The sequence below is a fragment of the Miscanthus floridulus genome, chromosome 9, assembly GCF_019320115.1.
Source record: "Miscanthus floridulus cultivar M001 chromosome 9, ASM1932011v1, whole genome shotgun sequence".
NCBI classification, from domain to species: Eukaryota; Viridiplantae; Streptophyta; class Magnoliopsida; order Poales; family Poaceae; genus Miscanthus; species Miscanthus floridulus.
The window spans coordinates 95,275,107-95,291,865 of record NC_089588.1 but is presented as its reverse complement, the minus strand read 5'-3'; the positions used below and the strand labels follow the sequence as shown (position 1 = coordinate 95,291,865).

The window sequence follows — 16,759 nt, the reverse complement described above, 5'->3', positions numbered from 1 at the left end:
TCTAAATGAATTGGGTATGCAAATGTACTTGCTCAACAAGTGGTATATGCAGGCGTGTGGCAGGGGTGAGCAGTGGATCTTTGTCAGATTTAGAGACCATCATTACTTCCGTGGAGATGACATCTTACATATTAGTTTCAAAGAATTGCATCAACTATACCACTTGGACGCTCTGGACAAATCAATCATTAGCTCCTTTTGTTTGTAAGTGATTCTTACTTTTATTTAATAAACTCACTTCCATGCGTATGTGTATATAATTATCCTCACATGTAACTTATATTTATATACAGATTCCAGATGTCAGAGCTCCAAAGAATACAAGACACCAGTGTTGGCTTCATTGATCCTTATATCGTATTCAAAACCGATATTATTGTGAAGGAGCACTGGGTATCTGAAGCATAGACGAATATCATGAAGTTCTTCATGAAGCAGCACAACAAGACAACAATACTTTTTCCGTACAACTTTGAGTAAGTGTTAATAATAATGTAGTCTACACATTTTATGTAATATCAATACAACTTATATGCATGTACATGTGTGTATAAACCAATGCAGGTTTCACTGGATACTCATTGTCATTGAGTTAAACTCAAGCAGTTAGTAATCTTGGACTCATTGAGAAAAGAGCGAGCACTATACCAAGATATGATAGACATTATCCAGGGGTAATTTCGATCTATCGCGCACAACTATTATTGAATAGACTTTGCCATAATTTATTAACGATCGTACATTATTGGTTGCACAGGGTTTGGAAAGAGTTTATTCGGCAACACCGCAAGGATTGCAAGACACCACTTAATGTAGTTGAAATACCAGTAAGTTGTACTATATATACTTCCCCACGTGTTTAATTACTATATCGTACTTCAATTTACGTGTGAGATGATGAGAATAATCTTCTTCTTGTATAGTGGTGTTTATGGCAGGAACCAGGTAATAACTTGTGTGTATACTACGTTTGTGAATTTATCACTACATACATAAGAAGAACTCCTGAAGATGTCCTCAGAGTACGTATATATCAATTTTTTATTTATTTTTAAAAGAATATATATATATATGTATTAATAATTTTCCTTTTATTTCAAATGCAAGACTGAATGGTTGAAACGAAGGGTCATGCAAAAAGACCATCTGAAAGCAGTTCAAGAGTCAATAGCAGGATATCTTCTAGAAAAAGTGCTAAATCCCAATGGCGAGTTCTACTTTGATCTAAGGAACTAATGATGTAAATTAAATGTTTATTGATATCGTTATTTTCGAGAACAAGATTATGAAAGTGTTGTATATATACATATATATCTATAATATATATAGTTTCATACTTTATTCGAATATAATAATGCTCAAGATGAGAATTAGATGTAATTATATGCGTGCGTGAATTTATATTAGCAGCGTAGAATATGTACATAAAAACATATTATATATTAAACAAATATGTGTAACTGAACTGAAAACAAATTAAACAAAAAGAAAAAGAAAAATAAAAGGAACCTTTAGTCCCGGTTGGGGTTACCAACCGGGACTAAAGGGTGCGGCCAGGTTTGCTCGGCTGGAGGGCCTTTAGTCCCGGCTCGATGACCCGGGACTGAAGGTTCCACCATTAGTCCCGGGATCGTTGTCCCGGCGTGGTAACCGGGACTAAAGGCCGTTACCGCCCGGGACAACAAGTCCATTCTGTAGTAGTGTCACCTACCCTTTCTATGGCTCATGGGCACACACCAAGAGAAAAATGAGGCTTAGGGTTTAGGGTTTAACATTTAGGGTTTAGGGTTTAATACTCTGTAATACATTATTTCTAATGTATACCAATAATGATGTTGCTATATGTGTGTGAAGTTGATGGTGGCGCACATGTAATACGCATATGATGGTTTTGTTTTGAAAACTGTTTGTGACACTGTAATCTGGGACGGTGCGAGTAATTTCTAGTAAGACACTTGGTCTGATTAAGAGACTTAACAACCTCGATCAAGTTGAAGAAGTAGCCAGGAAATGGCAATTATTATTCATTGTAAGTTCTTGTAGTTCACATATTGGACACCACCTTCATGTGCAGTGAGCCGTCAAAAAATGTGACTTAACGTATGGCAAGGTCTTGGATCCAATCTCTATTACTTATCGATAAAGATCTCTAGCTAAACGTAGAGGATTTTCCTGTAGATCAACAGTAGCCTGCCCTTTCCTAGACTCAGAATCCTGTAGACCAACATTTAATACAGGCCAGCCGTCCGATTCGGGTCCCAGCCATTGGATGTGCACCACGCTTGTATAAATTAAATTATGTGTATGCCTGGCGCATCTTGAAGTCTTCCTGGGCAAAGCATAGTCCTTCATTATCAATATATCGGCCATACTACCAGAAACAGTGACTTTGCCGTGTGCCACAGGCAACCAAAAAACACTCGGCAAAAGCTTTGATGAGTGTAACACTCGACAAATAGCACACGACATCTACAGTGTCGGCAAACGTCTCTTTGCCGAGTGTTTTTCTATCAGGCACTCGGCAAATACTTTACCGAGAGTTGAAACCGACGCTCGGCGAAAAAAAGTAACGCGACAGCGCGGAGACTGTCACGGCACGTTTGCCGAGTGTCCCGGACCTGACACTCGGCAAACCTAAATTCTTTGCCGAGTGTCAAATCACGGGCACTCGGCAAACCTGCCATCTTTGTCGAGTGTCAAATCCAGGACACTCGGCAAACCTGCCATCTTTGCCGAGTGTCACATACTGGACACTCGGCAAAGATTGGCCCAGAACGTACAAATGTTGGCTTCTTTGCTGAGTGTCACAGCGTAGACACTCGGCAAAGAAGCCACTTTAGTCCCAGAATACATAGATTTTGGCCACGTGTCCTCTATGCCTAGTATTTTTACCCCGGCACTCGGTAAAATGCCTCTTTGTCGAGTGTAACTCTCGGCAAAGTGGCCATATATTCCCTGTTTTTATTGTTCGGTCACGTATAACGTACCCCACTCAAATAAACATTACAGGCATCACACATAGTTCACAAATAAGCATCATAGGTAGTTCATATAGATATATCGACAACATATAAATACAAATACACTTCAGAATCACAAGTAGGTTCATTCACAACCACAAATAGTCATAAGTAGTGAAAGGTAATCCACAAATGCAAACACAAGTAGTCACAAGTAGTCACTTAGGCCACGAGTTCCACTGCGACCATGCTGGGTCATGAGGGTCATTCGATGTCGTCGATTGATGCTGCACAAAGGAGAAGAGATTGCATGTGTGAGACAAGATTGAACAACACGTATGATCTCTCTGTTGCCACTAGTATAACCCTTGCAGTTATCAGCAATATCTTCTCAGTTGCATTGTGCACTAGTATGATTGCTTAAGTACTAGTTGGTAACAGACATATAGCATTAGTCTCTAAGTTTCTAGTGTCTGGGCATCTTTATAAGATTGATTCTGCATAAACTAGAAACGGTGATTATAAGGTTGTAAAGCGACTCAAAGTGTCTGAAACAGTATTTGGAGCAGGTTGAGGAGGGGGCTGGCATCGGTGTCGGAGGTTGACCAATTGCAGCGTAAACACCCCTCATATATTCAAACATCTGCAGCTCCATCCTCTACCGCTCTGCCTCCATCCTCTGCCGCTCTGCGTCCATCCTCTGTCGCTCTGCCTCCATCCTCGCATCTAGCTCCTCCCAGCGCCTAGTTTCTTGTTCCAGCTGAGCCTACAATATTTCATCCCAATGTTGTAATGGAATGCAAAAGTATGTAAAAGTCAATGAACGATGAATAAAATAGAAATAACCTGGAGTGCGTTCATCTGAAACCGTGTAGAGTCCGGCCGTGGGCGTATCGCCGAACTGGAACTCGTGCTCCATGCTCGAATCTGCGATAGAGTGGAAGTACTGGCCGTGTCGATTGTGCCATCGCCAATCCAGAACCAGCCATGCTTCTTGCCTCCTTCCGTCCTCATGACCACTTCTCCATCAAGGTCATGGGCGTAAGAAAAGGTGATCGATCTCATCTGTGGCCCTCAGGAATCATGCTTTTGATATTCATCAAGGAAGAAAATCTCAGGTCTCATAGATTGTGCCATCACGGGGCTCACACAACTGGATCGAGCACAAAAAACAAAACAAAACAAAACAAAAATAAACGAACAGAAATCTGGAAGAACTTTTTTGCGGGCAAATTTGGGAGAATGTTATTCACTGCGCCTCACTGTGGAAACGACTTTAGTGACTAGTTTGGCAGCCCCTGCATTGCCAAAGCTGGCTGGAACCTTTTGCAGACAAGACAATCAGCAATGCAATACAATGATATGGGTGCAGCTGACTATAGTGGTATTTTTCATTGTTATCAACTGTAATTGATTTTGAAAAAGACCGACGAACATACAGAAAGCTAAATGTACAGAACTACAGAGCTACAAATCCGTAAGAATAAATTTATTGGGGAACGGGAAACATTATGACAAAAATTCAGATCATGTGCGGCAACAACCTTTTATGTGGTCTGTGGGTAATAGAGGCAGTTCTAGGTGCAACTGACTCTTGGATTTTAAATATCATAATGAATTTTGTCTAGCATTAAACACAAAGTAGAAAAGCAAAAAAAGCTCGATGTGCTAATGTGTAGCACACGCCACCACGGGAGATACAATCATATATATCTATTTATAATGTATAAAGGGAAGAGAAGGGGTAGGCATACCTGTTGGGTGGCCGACGAAGACCTGAAGAAGCGGCAGACGAAGACCCGAGCGCCTAGCGTGCGGTGGCGGCGGCGGCGACCTCGGCTCCGAGCGTGACGGAGGCACGGAGCAGGCATCGGTCCGGCGGTTTCAGCGTCGTGTCTTCCGGCGACGCCGACGAGCGCACGGCGTACTACGGCGGCGGCGGAGCATGACGTGGTCGATCCCCAGCAGTAGCGCGCGCAGAGAGCGTGATGGAGGCCTTGGGGAAGTAACGCAGCACGAAGCCGATGCCGCCATCAGAGACGAGTAGGTCCGGCGTGATCTTGGGGCACGTCGGCGTCGGAGGCGGCGGCAGGTGCGGAGAATGAGGGGCAATCGAGGGACCAGTGGCCCAGCGCGAGAGCTGGCGTGCGAGCGGGGCCGGCTACGGGCGCGGGGAAGGCGGCGGGGGCGGGCGAGCGGCGGGCGCGGAGCAGGCGGCGCTGGCACGTGAGCGGAGCAGACTGCGGGCGCGGGGTAGGCGGCCGGGCACGGGTGGCTGTGTGAGTGCGTGCGTGTGTGCCTACGGCTGGCCCGGGTGGGGTGGATTTGAGGGGGGTTTGCCGAGTGCCCCTGATCTGACACTCGGCAAACCCCTGCTTTGCCGAGTGCTAGATCAGCGGCACTTGGCAAACCCATTTTATTCATTTTCACACTGTGCCGTTGGGGGGTTTGACAAGTGTCCCAAACCTGACACTCGACAAACCTAGTTTTTTTTATTTTCCTTCTTTCCCTTCTTTTCCATACCGTGTTTTTCTAAATTTGTTCCGATGAACTTTGAAAATACCATGTCAAATTCACTCAACAATATATATTTGATTTTTCTATGAATATTATTCCATTATTTCATGCAGTTCTAACACAAATTCAATGTATATCAATTAAAATTCTATAATTGCCATTCGGCCACACGTTCATGGTCGTGTTTCCTGAACAAGATGTTCGAAATTTCTTTTTATTTTCTGGGTAAGGCCTCACACCAGACTCAATAACATGAATATCATTTTTCTACTCATTTTATTCTATTATTTGAATCACTTGCTGTTCAAATTTGACTTATACCAAAAAATTCCTTGAAATGCAATAAATTAATTAAATATAGCAAACGGATCTAGAAATATACCAAATCTTAACATGGAGTACCACATGTTGTATGTGGACAGTACAAAAAGTTTCAAGGCTAGAAGTGAAAAAAAAACTTATTATTCCATGCAATTGTCGCTCAAATTCAATGTATATCAATTAAAATTCTATAATTGCACTTAATAAATTAAAATTATCAAATGGATCCAAAAAATTACCAAAATTGCACATGAAGCAATCTATGTTCTCTATTATCTATACAAAAAGTTTTGAAGTCAAACCCCAATTCGACCGTCACTTTGACTCCAAGTCTTATCGAATCCTTCTCAACGCTACGATTCTTCTTCTGAGATACTTCGGTTTGTAAACATCATACATGACAGATTGTTCGAAACCTTCTCAATTTTTTACCATGGCCTCCATGAATGATATCACGAGACCTTGACAAATCTCATGATTTTCAGACTTCGTTTGCTTTTTTTAGAATTTAAAAACCATTCCGCCACACGTTTGTGGTCGTGTTTCCTGAACAATATGTTTGAAATTTCTTTTCATTACCTAGGTAAGGCCTCACACCAGACTCAATAACTTGAATATCATTTTTCGTTTGCTTGGATCCACTTTAATGACAAACATCATGACAAAGCAGATGAGGCTCATAATGTATGTGTCGCGCTGGCAATAGATGAGTTCAATCCTTATGGAATGATGGCTGCCACATACACATGTTGGCCCGTCTTCGTTATCCCCCTTAATCTCCCCCCGGTGTCTCCTTTCAACGATATAACGTATTCTTGTCGTTGATAATTCCTGGACACCCAGGGAGTAATACGGGTGTGTTCATGGAGCCCGTGTTTGATGAATTGGTCCATGCTTGGGACGAAGGGGTATGGACATACGATCGAGCTACAAAGACAACCTTCAAAATGCACGTTTGGTACCACTACTCCCTGCATGACTTCCTGGCGTATGGGATATTCTACGCCTACTGTGTTCACGGGAAGTTCACATGCCCAATATGCAAGGAAGGTGTGAGGTTCATTTGGTTGCAGAAGGGTGGCAAGTATTCATCATTTGATAGACATCGTCAATTCCTACCTCTTGCCCATCCATTCAGATAAAACATCAATAACTTTATGAAAGGTGTCAAAGTGACAAACCCTGCACTGTGGATGATGACTGGTGCCGAGGTTCATGCTCAGATAGATGCCGTCGTGCCCAATGAAGAAGGTGGTTTTGTGGGATATGGTGAGCAACATATGTGGACTCATATCTCGGGCATGACGAGGCTCCCCTATTTCGATGACCTTCTTCTGCCACATAACATTGGGCAACACTCATGGAGACTGAAAAGAATGTCGCTGAGGCACTTTGGTCAACACTCATGGACACTGAAAAGTCTAAGGACAACCCTAAGGCTAGAGTGGACCTGGCAACGTTGTGCGATAGACCAAATCAAGAGATGCAGCCTCCTAGTCGTGGCAAGACCTGGAGAAGGCCTAAGGCCGATTTCGTCATGAAAAAGGACCAAAGGAGGGAAGTACTTGAATGGATCAAGACGCTAATGTTCCCTAATGGGTATGCGGCAAATGGAAGTAGACAATGAAAGGGATGATGACGAGGACGCTGGAGATGAGGTGCGAAATCTGAAGGACATACAAATGCTTGAGCGATTACGTTTAGGCAATGACAATGAAGACAACATTCCTCCTTCGGATAGTGTTGATGAGTTGGACAATGTTGATAGTGATGACGAGACCTATGATCCAACTAATCTCAATCATGAAGATTATTTCTAATACATGTAATACTATGTTTTTTGTAATTATGTTTTGTTCATTTTTGCACCTATTTCTAATTACGTCTTGTTTTTCTATTTTGTTTCAGGTGATTGAACAAAGATGGCGGGCGACCGTCATAGGTCCGTGAACTCGATTTACCAAAGACCACACCGGCTGCAGGAGGAGGGGGCGGCGGAGGGATCGGACAGGAGGAGGACCGGCAGACACAGAAGGGGGCCGTCTCCTCCCACGCCGCATGAGGAGGAGCCGAAGGAGGAGGTGGCGCCCGTGGACGAGTCGGACGATGAGCTGTTCGGCAGACGGACGAGGAGGAGGGGCTGCACGAGGACAACGAGTTGGAGGTGGTAGGCACGGGTTCCGCTTCCTTCGACTCCTCTTCGAGTGTCTACTTGCGAGGTCCTGCGAGCCTCCCACATGTTCCGCTTCCTCACCAACGCCTAGTGATTCACCCCAAAGGGCAAAAGTAAGTAACTTTATATGTTATCACCACTACTTCATATGATATGATGAAAAAAAACTAATAATTTTTCTTAATCACTTGTGCAGGAACTGGGTGGTTGTGTCGGGTGGTAACGCATGGCTAGTCAACAACATCCTGGGTCTTCTGTGCAGGCAACACTTCCCCGGCATTATCACGTACGCATCGAAGACGGAGCCAGCCTACTCGTTTGACCACTACACCATCGTCACCGATGCGGAGTACCCCAACAAGGTGGCGCGGGTGAAGGCAGAGCTTTGGGTAAGTCTCCCTCGCACAACATTGCTCAATACGTCACATTCAGTGGACTTTTCTTGAAATAATGAATGGATACATCGCTTTTGTATGCAGACTTATTACAGATGCGAGGAGGGATTTGAGGCCTGGGCGGAGCAGGTGACTACCAAAGCCTATAAAAAACTCGTCTCCGACATGCATCACGAGGTGCGCATCCAGGCCATCGTAACCTACTACGGGTCGAAGCTTGGAGAGTGGAAAACCAAGAAAGACGCAAGAGAGATGCAGCTAACCCAGGAGCAGTACCTTGAGGTAAATGAAGAACATCAATATTGATTCGTTTTGAGATTAAGTTGGTTTAATTTGATCTTCTTATATGTCCAATACTTGATGACATGTAGATGATTCCCTGGTGGTGCCAAGCGTATCCCGAATGCTGGGCGATGATGGTGGAGAGGTGGTTCACGAAGGAGTACATCAAGATGCATAGGGATGCCCGAGACCGCCGTTTGCAGATGCAAGGTCCAGCACACCATCAAGGCAGCCGCAGCCTCGTTGGATACAAACAAGCATGGGTACGCGAATTCATTTATCTATTGTGATGCTCAGTTTTGCCTGATTTCTAATCATCGTGCTGTCTTTCTTGTAGTCGATGTCACATAGTGGTCAGGCTTGCTCGGACTTCCAGGCATGGTGTATGGCCCACAAGGGCAAGGCGACGTCCGACGTCTCCTTCAACATAGAGGACCCGCCCGAGGCATACACGAACCCGAGCGTCCACTCCCGCATCAGTGAGTACACTGAGGTGGCGAGGTCGCTCCATGGGTCAGACCACGATCCGAGCACCCAGGACTTCGATGGAGAGGCCATCATGAGGGCAGAGCAAGGCAAGAAGCATGGGCGATTCTAGCTTGGCGACGTCGTCATCGACACGGCCTCTACTCCCTCTCTCTCCCAGATCCGAGCATGGAGCACGAGCGAGAGCCCGACCATTCACACACGGCCGACCGCTGCATAGCACTGAGTCGACGCACTCGAGGTTATTCCTGTTTTACTCGTCATACATTGATCTTTACACACCTTAATTAGCTTTGCATTACTGAAACATTGGAGTGAAATATTGCAGGCCCGGCTGGAAGAAGAAATGAGGCAACGTCAGGAGCTGGTGGCCCAGCTGGACGCCGAGCGGACCAAGCGGCAGGCCCAGGCGCAGAGGCTAATGGACATTACGGAGTTCCTACAAGGGCTTGGCCAACGTGCAGGCTTCTCTCTACCAGCTGGGCTGTTGGTTCCACCTCCGCATCTGTGTCCTGTAGCTGCAGTTAACCTGTGAGTATGAAAGTTTTTTACTTTCGCTTGTGCTTTGCTTGTATGGCCTCTACCTTCCTAGATTAGCTATCTAAATAATCTTGTCTCACATGCAATCTTTACTCCTTTGTGCAGTCTCCATCTGATGGTGGTTTGAATAATCCACCTCATGCACCTCCGAATGATGGAGCTGGGCCTTCACCATAGTCGCAGTGGCCGAGATGAGTGCACGTTGTATTTTTTTTATTTGTTGTTCACTTAGTGATGGACTTGTGATATACTTGTGATGCACTTGTGGACTTTGATGGACTTATGGATTTATTTGGATGGACTTGAACACTTATTATTATATATGTGATATATATTGTGATGGATGTGATATGTGCCGATGGATGTGTGGATGTATGAGATATATATGTGATGGATGAGATATATATGTGATGGATGATATATATGATTGTATGAATTTATTTGTCATGATGGAATGTAAAAAAAATTAAAAATGGCCGTTTTGGGTCACTCTGCCGAGTGTTGCACTCGGCAAAGGACCCCTTTGCCGAGTGCCATGGTCACAGCACTCGGCAAAGCTGGAAAAATGGGGTGTCGGAAAACCATGGCACTCGGCAAAGAATTTTCAAACTTTGCCGAGTGTCGTCCAGAGGACACTCGGCAAAGATTTTTTTTTAAAAAAAAATCAAACTTTGCCGAGTGCCGGCCAGAGGGCACTCGGCAAAGAATTTTTTTAAAAAAAAATTCAAACTTTGCCGAGTGCCGGCCAGAGGGCACTCGGCAAAGAATTTAAAAAAATTCAAAGTTTGCCGAGTGCCGGCTAGAGGGCACTCGGCAAAGAATTTTAAAAAAAATTCAAACTTTGCCTAGTGCCGGCCAGAGGGCACTCGGCAAAGAATTTTTTTAAAAATTAAATTCAAACTTTGCCGAGTGCCGGCAAGAGGGCACTCGGCAAAGAATTAAAAAAATTTAAACTTTGCCGAGTGCCGGCCAGGGGGCACTTGGCAAAGAATTTTTTTTAAAAAAAAAATTAAAAAATCTTTGCCGAGTGCCTATAGGGTTGGTACTCGGCAAAGCCACCGTCAACGGGGCCGGCGCCGTGACGGTCGCTTTTCTTTGCCGAGTGCCCGATAAAAGACACTCGGCAAAGAGGAATTTGCCGATCAATTTTTTGTCGTGTGTTTTTTGCCGAGTGCCGCACTTGGCAAAGGCATTACCGAGTGCAATTTGGCCTTTGCCGAGTGCCTCAGGCACTCGGCAAAGAACCTGAATTCAGTAGTGCATGGGGGCGAGGCCTCCCGCTCCGGCAGCGAGGATATTAGCCTGGGCCACCGAATGACGATGATCATTGACGCTGCCCCCTACCTAGTGCTCCAACTATCGTTGGTTCTATTGTTTGCGACAGTAATCAGGTTCTTTGATGTGGCTCAATGTGTGAGCCTCCGGTGACTTAAGCACTCAAAACACAACGAATTTATCCTGGCTCAAGCATCAAAGACCTACGTCTAGCAGTGGTGTTCTTCATGTTAGGAATGCTCAATCGAGTTTTTACAACAAAGAGAGAGAGGGAGATGAAAGGGGGAGCGATATGCTACTGTTCTCCGGGCCTTTGATCACTCTGGCGGGGATCCGATCAAAGGCTGGAGGTTGGATCAAGGTTTCGGTGGGTTCAATCATAGTTGAATGTTTCAATGTTCCATCCCTTCTACAGGAGCCCATGGTGCGCCTTATATAACAGGGGGCCTTGAGAGTACAAGTTCAGGAGTGTTCTAGGGTTTGGAATCCTAAGCTTCACTTCTTTGGCAGCGTCGGGCGCCGTCCTTCGTCTTGTAACTGATGGCCAACAATTTCTCAACTAGCTTTTTCGGGTCCGCCTTCTTGTGTCTTACATCACACGCTAGGATCCTGCCCATACATAGACGGAGGAGGCCTCCACGCAGGCCCACAGCCATCCATGTAGCGGGTGTGCAGGAGTCCCCTACCAGACAATATAAAAGAAATTCATGTCACAAACACAATAAACCACCCCCAGCAACTAAGCGGCGACATCAAACCCTCTCGCAGGGCGATCCAACTCACCAGCAAGTAAGTCCGAGCAATGCGGAACGGACCCTCTCCCCTAGAAGAAATCACTGCTCACAAACAGAAGCCACGCTCAGGCGGAAACCCTGCTCTAGCAAAAATGGTAGCAATACTTCAGCATTCATAGCAAGCTAGTCGAGAAGGAGTCTTCACCAACCCTCTATTTATAGAGGGCGCCCACATGCCATTCAATTTTTCATGGCCGCCATGTGCGCGCACGCTTCAAGGATACGTATCCCATTTTTCTTGCTCCCACACGCCACCCATAGGCCATAGCTACTCAACTCGTCACCACTCAAACCCAGCTCCACGGACCCAAGGCTCTGTAGCTCCAAGACCGCCGGGTTCAATCCTCGCTTGTTTCATCGTTTCGCTGTCTCGTTCCATCGAGCTGGCACAAAGCGTCGAGGGGCTACTGTTGGGGGGACACCCTCTCTGTGACACCCCCTCCTTCCTTCGTACCCTCGACCCGAACCTTCGCGGGGACTCGGTGTCGCAAAACTCCTGTCATGAGGCCACGTCGACAAAGTTTGCTCGACTGAAGCACCTTTGCCGATAGAGGTGCCCGTAGTCCCCCATCCTAACCTCAGTAACGTGGCCTCACTTGCACTCTTGCCAACGATATGACCCCGGCGAGGCTGGTCCTACAAGCACCCTCGCCGACGCCATCCCTTAGTTTCCCCTAAAAAGGGATTGCAAAGTTTGTTTTGCAGGGCAGAAGACTATCAGCGAAGGTAACAAGTCAAGGTTCACCTCTGCGGACACCCTCGCTGCTCCAGGACCGTGCCCGGACGTTAACACCTTAGGAGGCCGTTTGGAAGTGTTCCCCCGGGACGGATGCCCTAACGACGTCAGTCGGGTGGTTGAGGACAGGACGTCAAATGTCCATGTTGCCGTTGATTGTTCTGGGAATGTTCCCCAGTAACGCTGATGTGGATGTAATTTCGCTACGCTCCCCGCTATGGGCTAGAAATACCAGCCGGGTGCGATTACAGAGATAATGAGTTGATGGCCATTTACTCCTGGATTCATTAAGCCGCCGCACCATCTTCCCTTCTTCCTCCCTCTTCCCTGTGGGACACCGTCGGCCTCCACCCTTGCCAGCTCCGCGTCGAGGGTGCGGAGGCATAGTGAACCCCCCCCCCCCCCCCCCCCCACAATATTGATAACTGTTATTATTATACATATAATTGTTACTAGTCGACACGATGAAATGGTAAACACATGTGCGTGACGGTGACACAGCAGGACTGAATTATTATTATTAATCAAGAAACTGAGCATACAAATTATTGGCCCGTGCATCCTCACGGTTTGACGACTTACATAAATATAACAGTAAATAAATATATAAAAGAGTAGTTACTAGTAGATACGAGGAAATATGATGGTAATGGGAGTCCTGGAGGTAGCCAGGTGCACACAAGTGGACGGACGACACTGCAAGTAATAAAAGTATAATAATAAAATAAGCGGTACACTCCTGATAATAGCTGGAATGAATGGCCTGCTCAGGCGGCCATGTTATTGTCCAACTCGATGGCGTCGTCGAGGTAGCGCCTCATGCGCTTCGTGGTGAAGAGCCTGACCTGGCAGCCCTCGTCGCCCCTTGCCACGTAGCGCTGGAGTTCATGTGATGAGATGCACGCCGCCACGTAGGACCCGCCACCACCGTTATTGTACGTGTGCTCTGACTCCAGCACTCTGAAGAGTTCCTCCCCCTCAGCGTACATGAAATTGATGGCTTTTATGGAGATACCGGAGTTGGTCAAGTCCTGGAGGTCATCCAGCTTGCCCATGCCGACTGCCAACGTGTCTCGAGCCTTATAGAAATTCCCCGCATCTGCATGCTTTCTCACCTCTTTTATCATTGCGAGGTGACTGCGGCGGGTCTCCTCGGTGCGTACCACCTTCGGCACCACATCGTTCGCAACTAACGCGCGGTTGCGAAGACCTGCTCCCTGGGTGGTGCGCTTTATTATAATTGGAACACCGCCCTGTTGGCTAGCCTCGTCGGCCTTACCTCGAATCAAGCGCCTGCATGCAGTAGTACATGTACAGCACATTATTACTACAGTTTGCCGGTGCACAGTACACTAGTATATTGGTGAATAAATTAGTTCATAGTGCATCGGTGAGAACTAATGCGGTCCCCTGTTTAGCAATAATAAGATCAGATACTAATGGTTATTATTGGAGATGGTGTTTAGAGTCTACCAAATTACTGTGATAATTTATGGGATTCTTTTTTTCTAGCGCATCGGTGAGAACTAATGCGGTCCCCTGTTTAGCAATAATAAGATCAGATACTACACCGCCATATATACATGGAAAAGATAAATAAATAAAGCAAGTAGTCTTCAAACAAACATGCATACTATATAGCGATATATAGTAGTAGCGTAGTACACATACCTGCATTTCCAGTGGTATGTCATGACGGTCTCCATGATGCCCTCTCCCTGTGCTGGAGGGAGGTAGAAGCCTACCAAGAAATAGTATGTCCTCCCCCCCTGCAGAGAGCTCTTGTAGTGTTTTTGAATGTCACGTTGATACGTCTCTTGGCGGTTGGTACCAGAGTCCACAGACACCCTCACGCCCCGCGGCAGCTCCACTGTCACCTCCAGGTTCTTGGCGACGACGTGCTTGCTGAAATCAAGCAGCGAGGACATCGCCTGGATGAGTTTGTTGTGGTCCCAAGAATTACTGTACCCGCCTTCGTCACTTTTTCGTGAGATGTCTTCGAGGATCTGCATGTGAATATATAATAATTAATTAACAATTGCTTAATTATGCAACTAAGACAGATTAGGATCCACGTAGTATAATAGATAATGATAACTAATATATAATGCAGCAGCGTTACCTTTCTATCATGCTTAGTGCCAAAACCAATCGTATCGACGCGGACACGTGTGATGTCGACATCTGTAGCTGATCCACCAGTGTTTTCGAAGCCGTCGGACAGGAGAATGATAGCGGGGGCGTAATCGTTGCGGTCGGTACGTTCTTTTATCTCTTTGAGGGCCACCTCGAGGCCCTCTTTCATATTCGTGTCGCCGCTTGCTCGCATGTGGCTGACTTTGTCCAGCGCTTCATTCCTCTTATCCTCACTCATACGGTTCATCTTGAACACGACTTGGGCCTTGGTGTCGAAGGTGATGATGCAGAGGCGGTCATCGGTGCGGAGCCACTCATTTGTTGCTGTGTGGGTCGTCCCCACCTTGGGTTGCCACTCTCCTTTGATGATCCCCTTCAAGGTTTGCTTCACCTTGTCAAGCTTGCCCTCCCAGCCCATGCTCCCGCTGGTATCCACGACAAGCACCAGGTCCATAAACGCCCTCTCGCCCTCTTCAAGTTGTTTGTCCGTAGTGACAGTCAGAACCATCGTCTCTTGGCTCCCTTCTAGCGGCGCTGTGTTTCCATTCTGGATTCTCGACCACTCGGGCTTAACCGAGATCACTGATCAATATATCGAGACAGATTTATTAATTAATAGATAATAAAGCACACACTACTATCACACCATACATTACATACTGGTGAGCAAAAAGAACCAAACGGACGGCATTGATAGGTATACACTAGCTAGTAATACAAATTAATTAACCTGGTTTAACCATTTCCGAGCGAGGAATCCAAGGATGGGACGACGTTGACCTCTTACTCACTCGAATCCAGTGGAGCGAGCTCTAGCAGCTCCTCCTCCTCCGACCACCCACCAAAGGCACTCACTCACTCGATCGCAAGATCTATAGCTGCTGCTGCAGGTTATTCGGTGTCGTATTGCCACACCGGCTTCCTGTGTCATAACCCAAACCATCCACTCCTATATATATATACACATACTGACATGCACAGCAGCACGGATACATGCATGCTGCCTAGCTGCTTTTGTTTATTATAAGGACCCACTGTTTCGTAGAGGTTGTGACTTTTTTTTGGGGGGGGGGTGTGTTTTGCTGACCGGCCGGCCAATCTAACCCATGTGGCTACCATCATGCATGTGACGTCTAAGTGTCTCCTTAGATGACGTAGGGCTAACGGTTAGAGCTAATTCAAGCTGCCTAATTCATACTCAGTTTCTCCCAAAAAAAAATTAAAACTCAGTTGCCTAAAATCATCTAGCGGACTTAGTCTGTTTGGCAACAACATGAGGTGTTCATATATAGATAATTAATTAATGGTACGATTCATGGTAAAAGCCTCATTTTCTTTTATCGATCAATTAGCTCCTTTCATTTATTTTACCTAGCTAATATAAATAGCGAACAACAAGTCAGATGGTTGGCCAATTAGCACACCTATATCTTACTCCGCTTGTTTCGATCAATTCGAACTAATTTTTAATGGCTAACAATTAGCCTTAAGCATCAAATAACATCCCCTAAGAAATAATGCCGCCCATAAACAGCATGCCTGTACTGCTGCTCATGCCAACATGGCCCATATGTTGATAATGAATTAAGGAATAGGCTTTGCCGATGAAGACTTGACTTGCCGAGATGTGCCTGGCACATGCCCACTTGGCGGATATACTGATAACAACCAATGACTAGGCTTTGCCGAGGAATACTTCACTTGCGTTGAGATGCGCCAGCAGACACATGCTCCCATGGCCGATGTATTGATAGTCGAGGACAAGGCTTTGCCGAGGAAGACTTCACTTGCATCAAGATGTGCTAGCCATACACTACATAATTCAATCTATAAATAATGGAGATTGGATCCATGACATTGCCATACGTTAATTTACATATTTCCTAGGGCTGACTGCACATCAAGATGCTATCCAATATGTGAACCACATAAGAACTTACGATCAATTGACATTTCTTGGCCACTTGCACAACTTGATCGAGGTTTTTAAGTGTCTTAATCAGACCGACCAAGTGTCTTACAAGAGATTATTCACTCCGTCCCAGTTTACAATGTCACAAATGGTTTTCAAAACAATACCATCATATGCATATTACATGCGCGCCACTATCAATTGCCCACACATATAGCCATGGGCTGAGCCA

At 45.8% G+C, this 16,759-nt stretch overlaps 1 protein-coding gene and 1 non-coding gene across 2 annotated transcripts; both read right to left on the bottom strand.

Moving 5' to 3' along the window:
* Positions 1-4,030: 4,030 nt before the first annotated feature.
* LOC136484560 (small nucleolar RNA R66) lies at positions 4,031-4,104 on the bottom strand. Its single transcript, XR_010766073.1, has one exon. It is a non-coding gene; the product is annotated as a small nucleolar RNA R66 (small nucleolar RNA).
* A 9,142-nt stretch (positions 4,105-13,246) lies between these two features.
* On the bottom strand, positions 13,247-14,862 carry LOC136480335 (uncharacterized). The gene is made up of 3 exons (XM_066477916.1): positions 14,602-14,862; positions 14,151-14,485; positions 13,247-13,772 (listed from the first exon to the last, which is right to left on the bottom strand). The coding sequence occupies exons 1-3, from the start codon at positions 14,860-14,862 to the stop codon at positions 13,247-13,249; spliced, it is 1,122 nt and encodes a 373-aa protein (XP_066334013.1).
* Between the last annotated feature and the right edge of the window lie 1,897 nt (positions 14,863-16,759).

Bases quoted from the DNA above. Each gene is read 5' to 3' on its own strand.
- LOC136480335 (XM_066477916.1), bottom strand. From the start codon at position 14,862: ATGAACCGTATGAGTGAGGATAAGAGGAATGAAGCGCTGGACAAAGTC. The intron at 14,486-14,601 runs GTAACGCTGCTG...ATTCACATGCAG, and splicing joins GCACTAAGCATGATAGAAAG to ATCCTCGAAGACATCTCACG. The intron at 13,773-14,150 runs GTATGTGTACTA...TACTGCATGCAG, and splicing joins ACATACCACTGGAAATGCAG to GCGCTTGATTCGAGGTAAGG.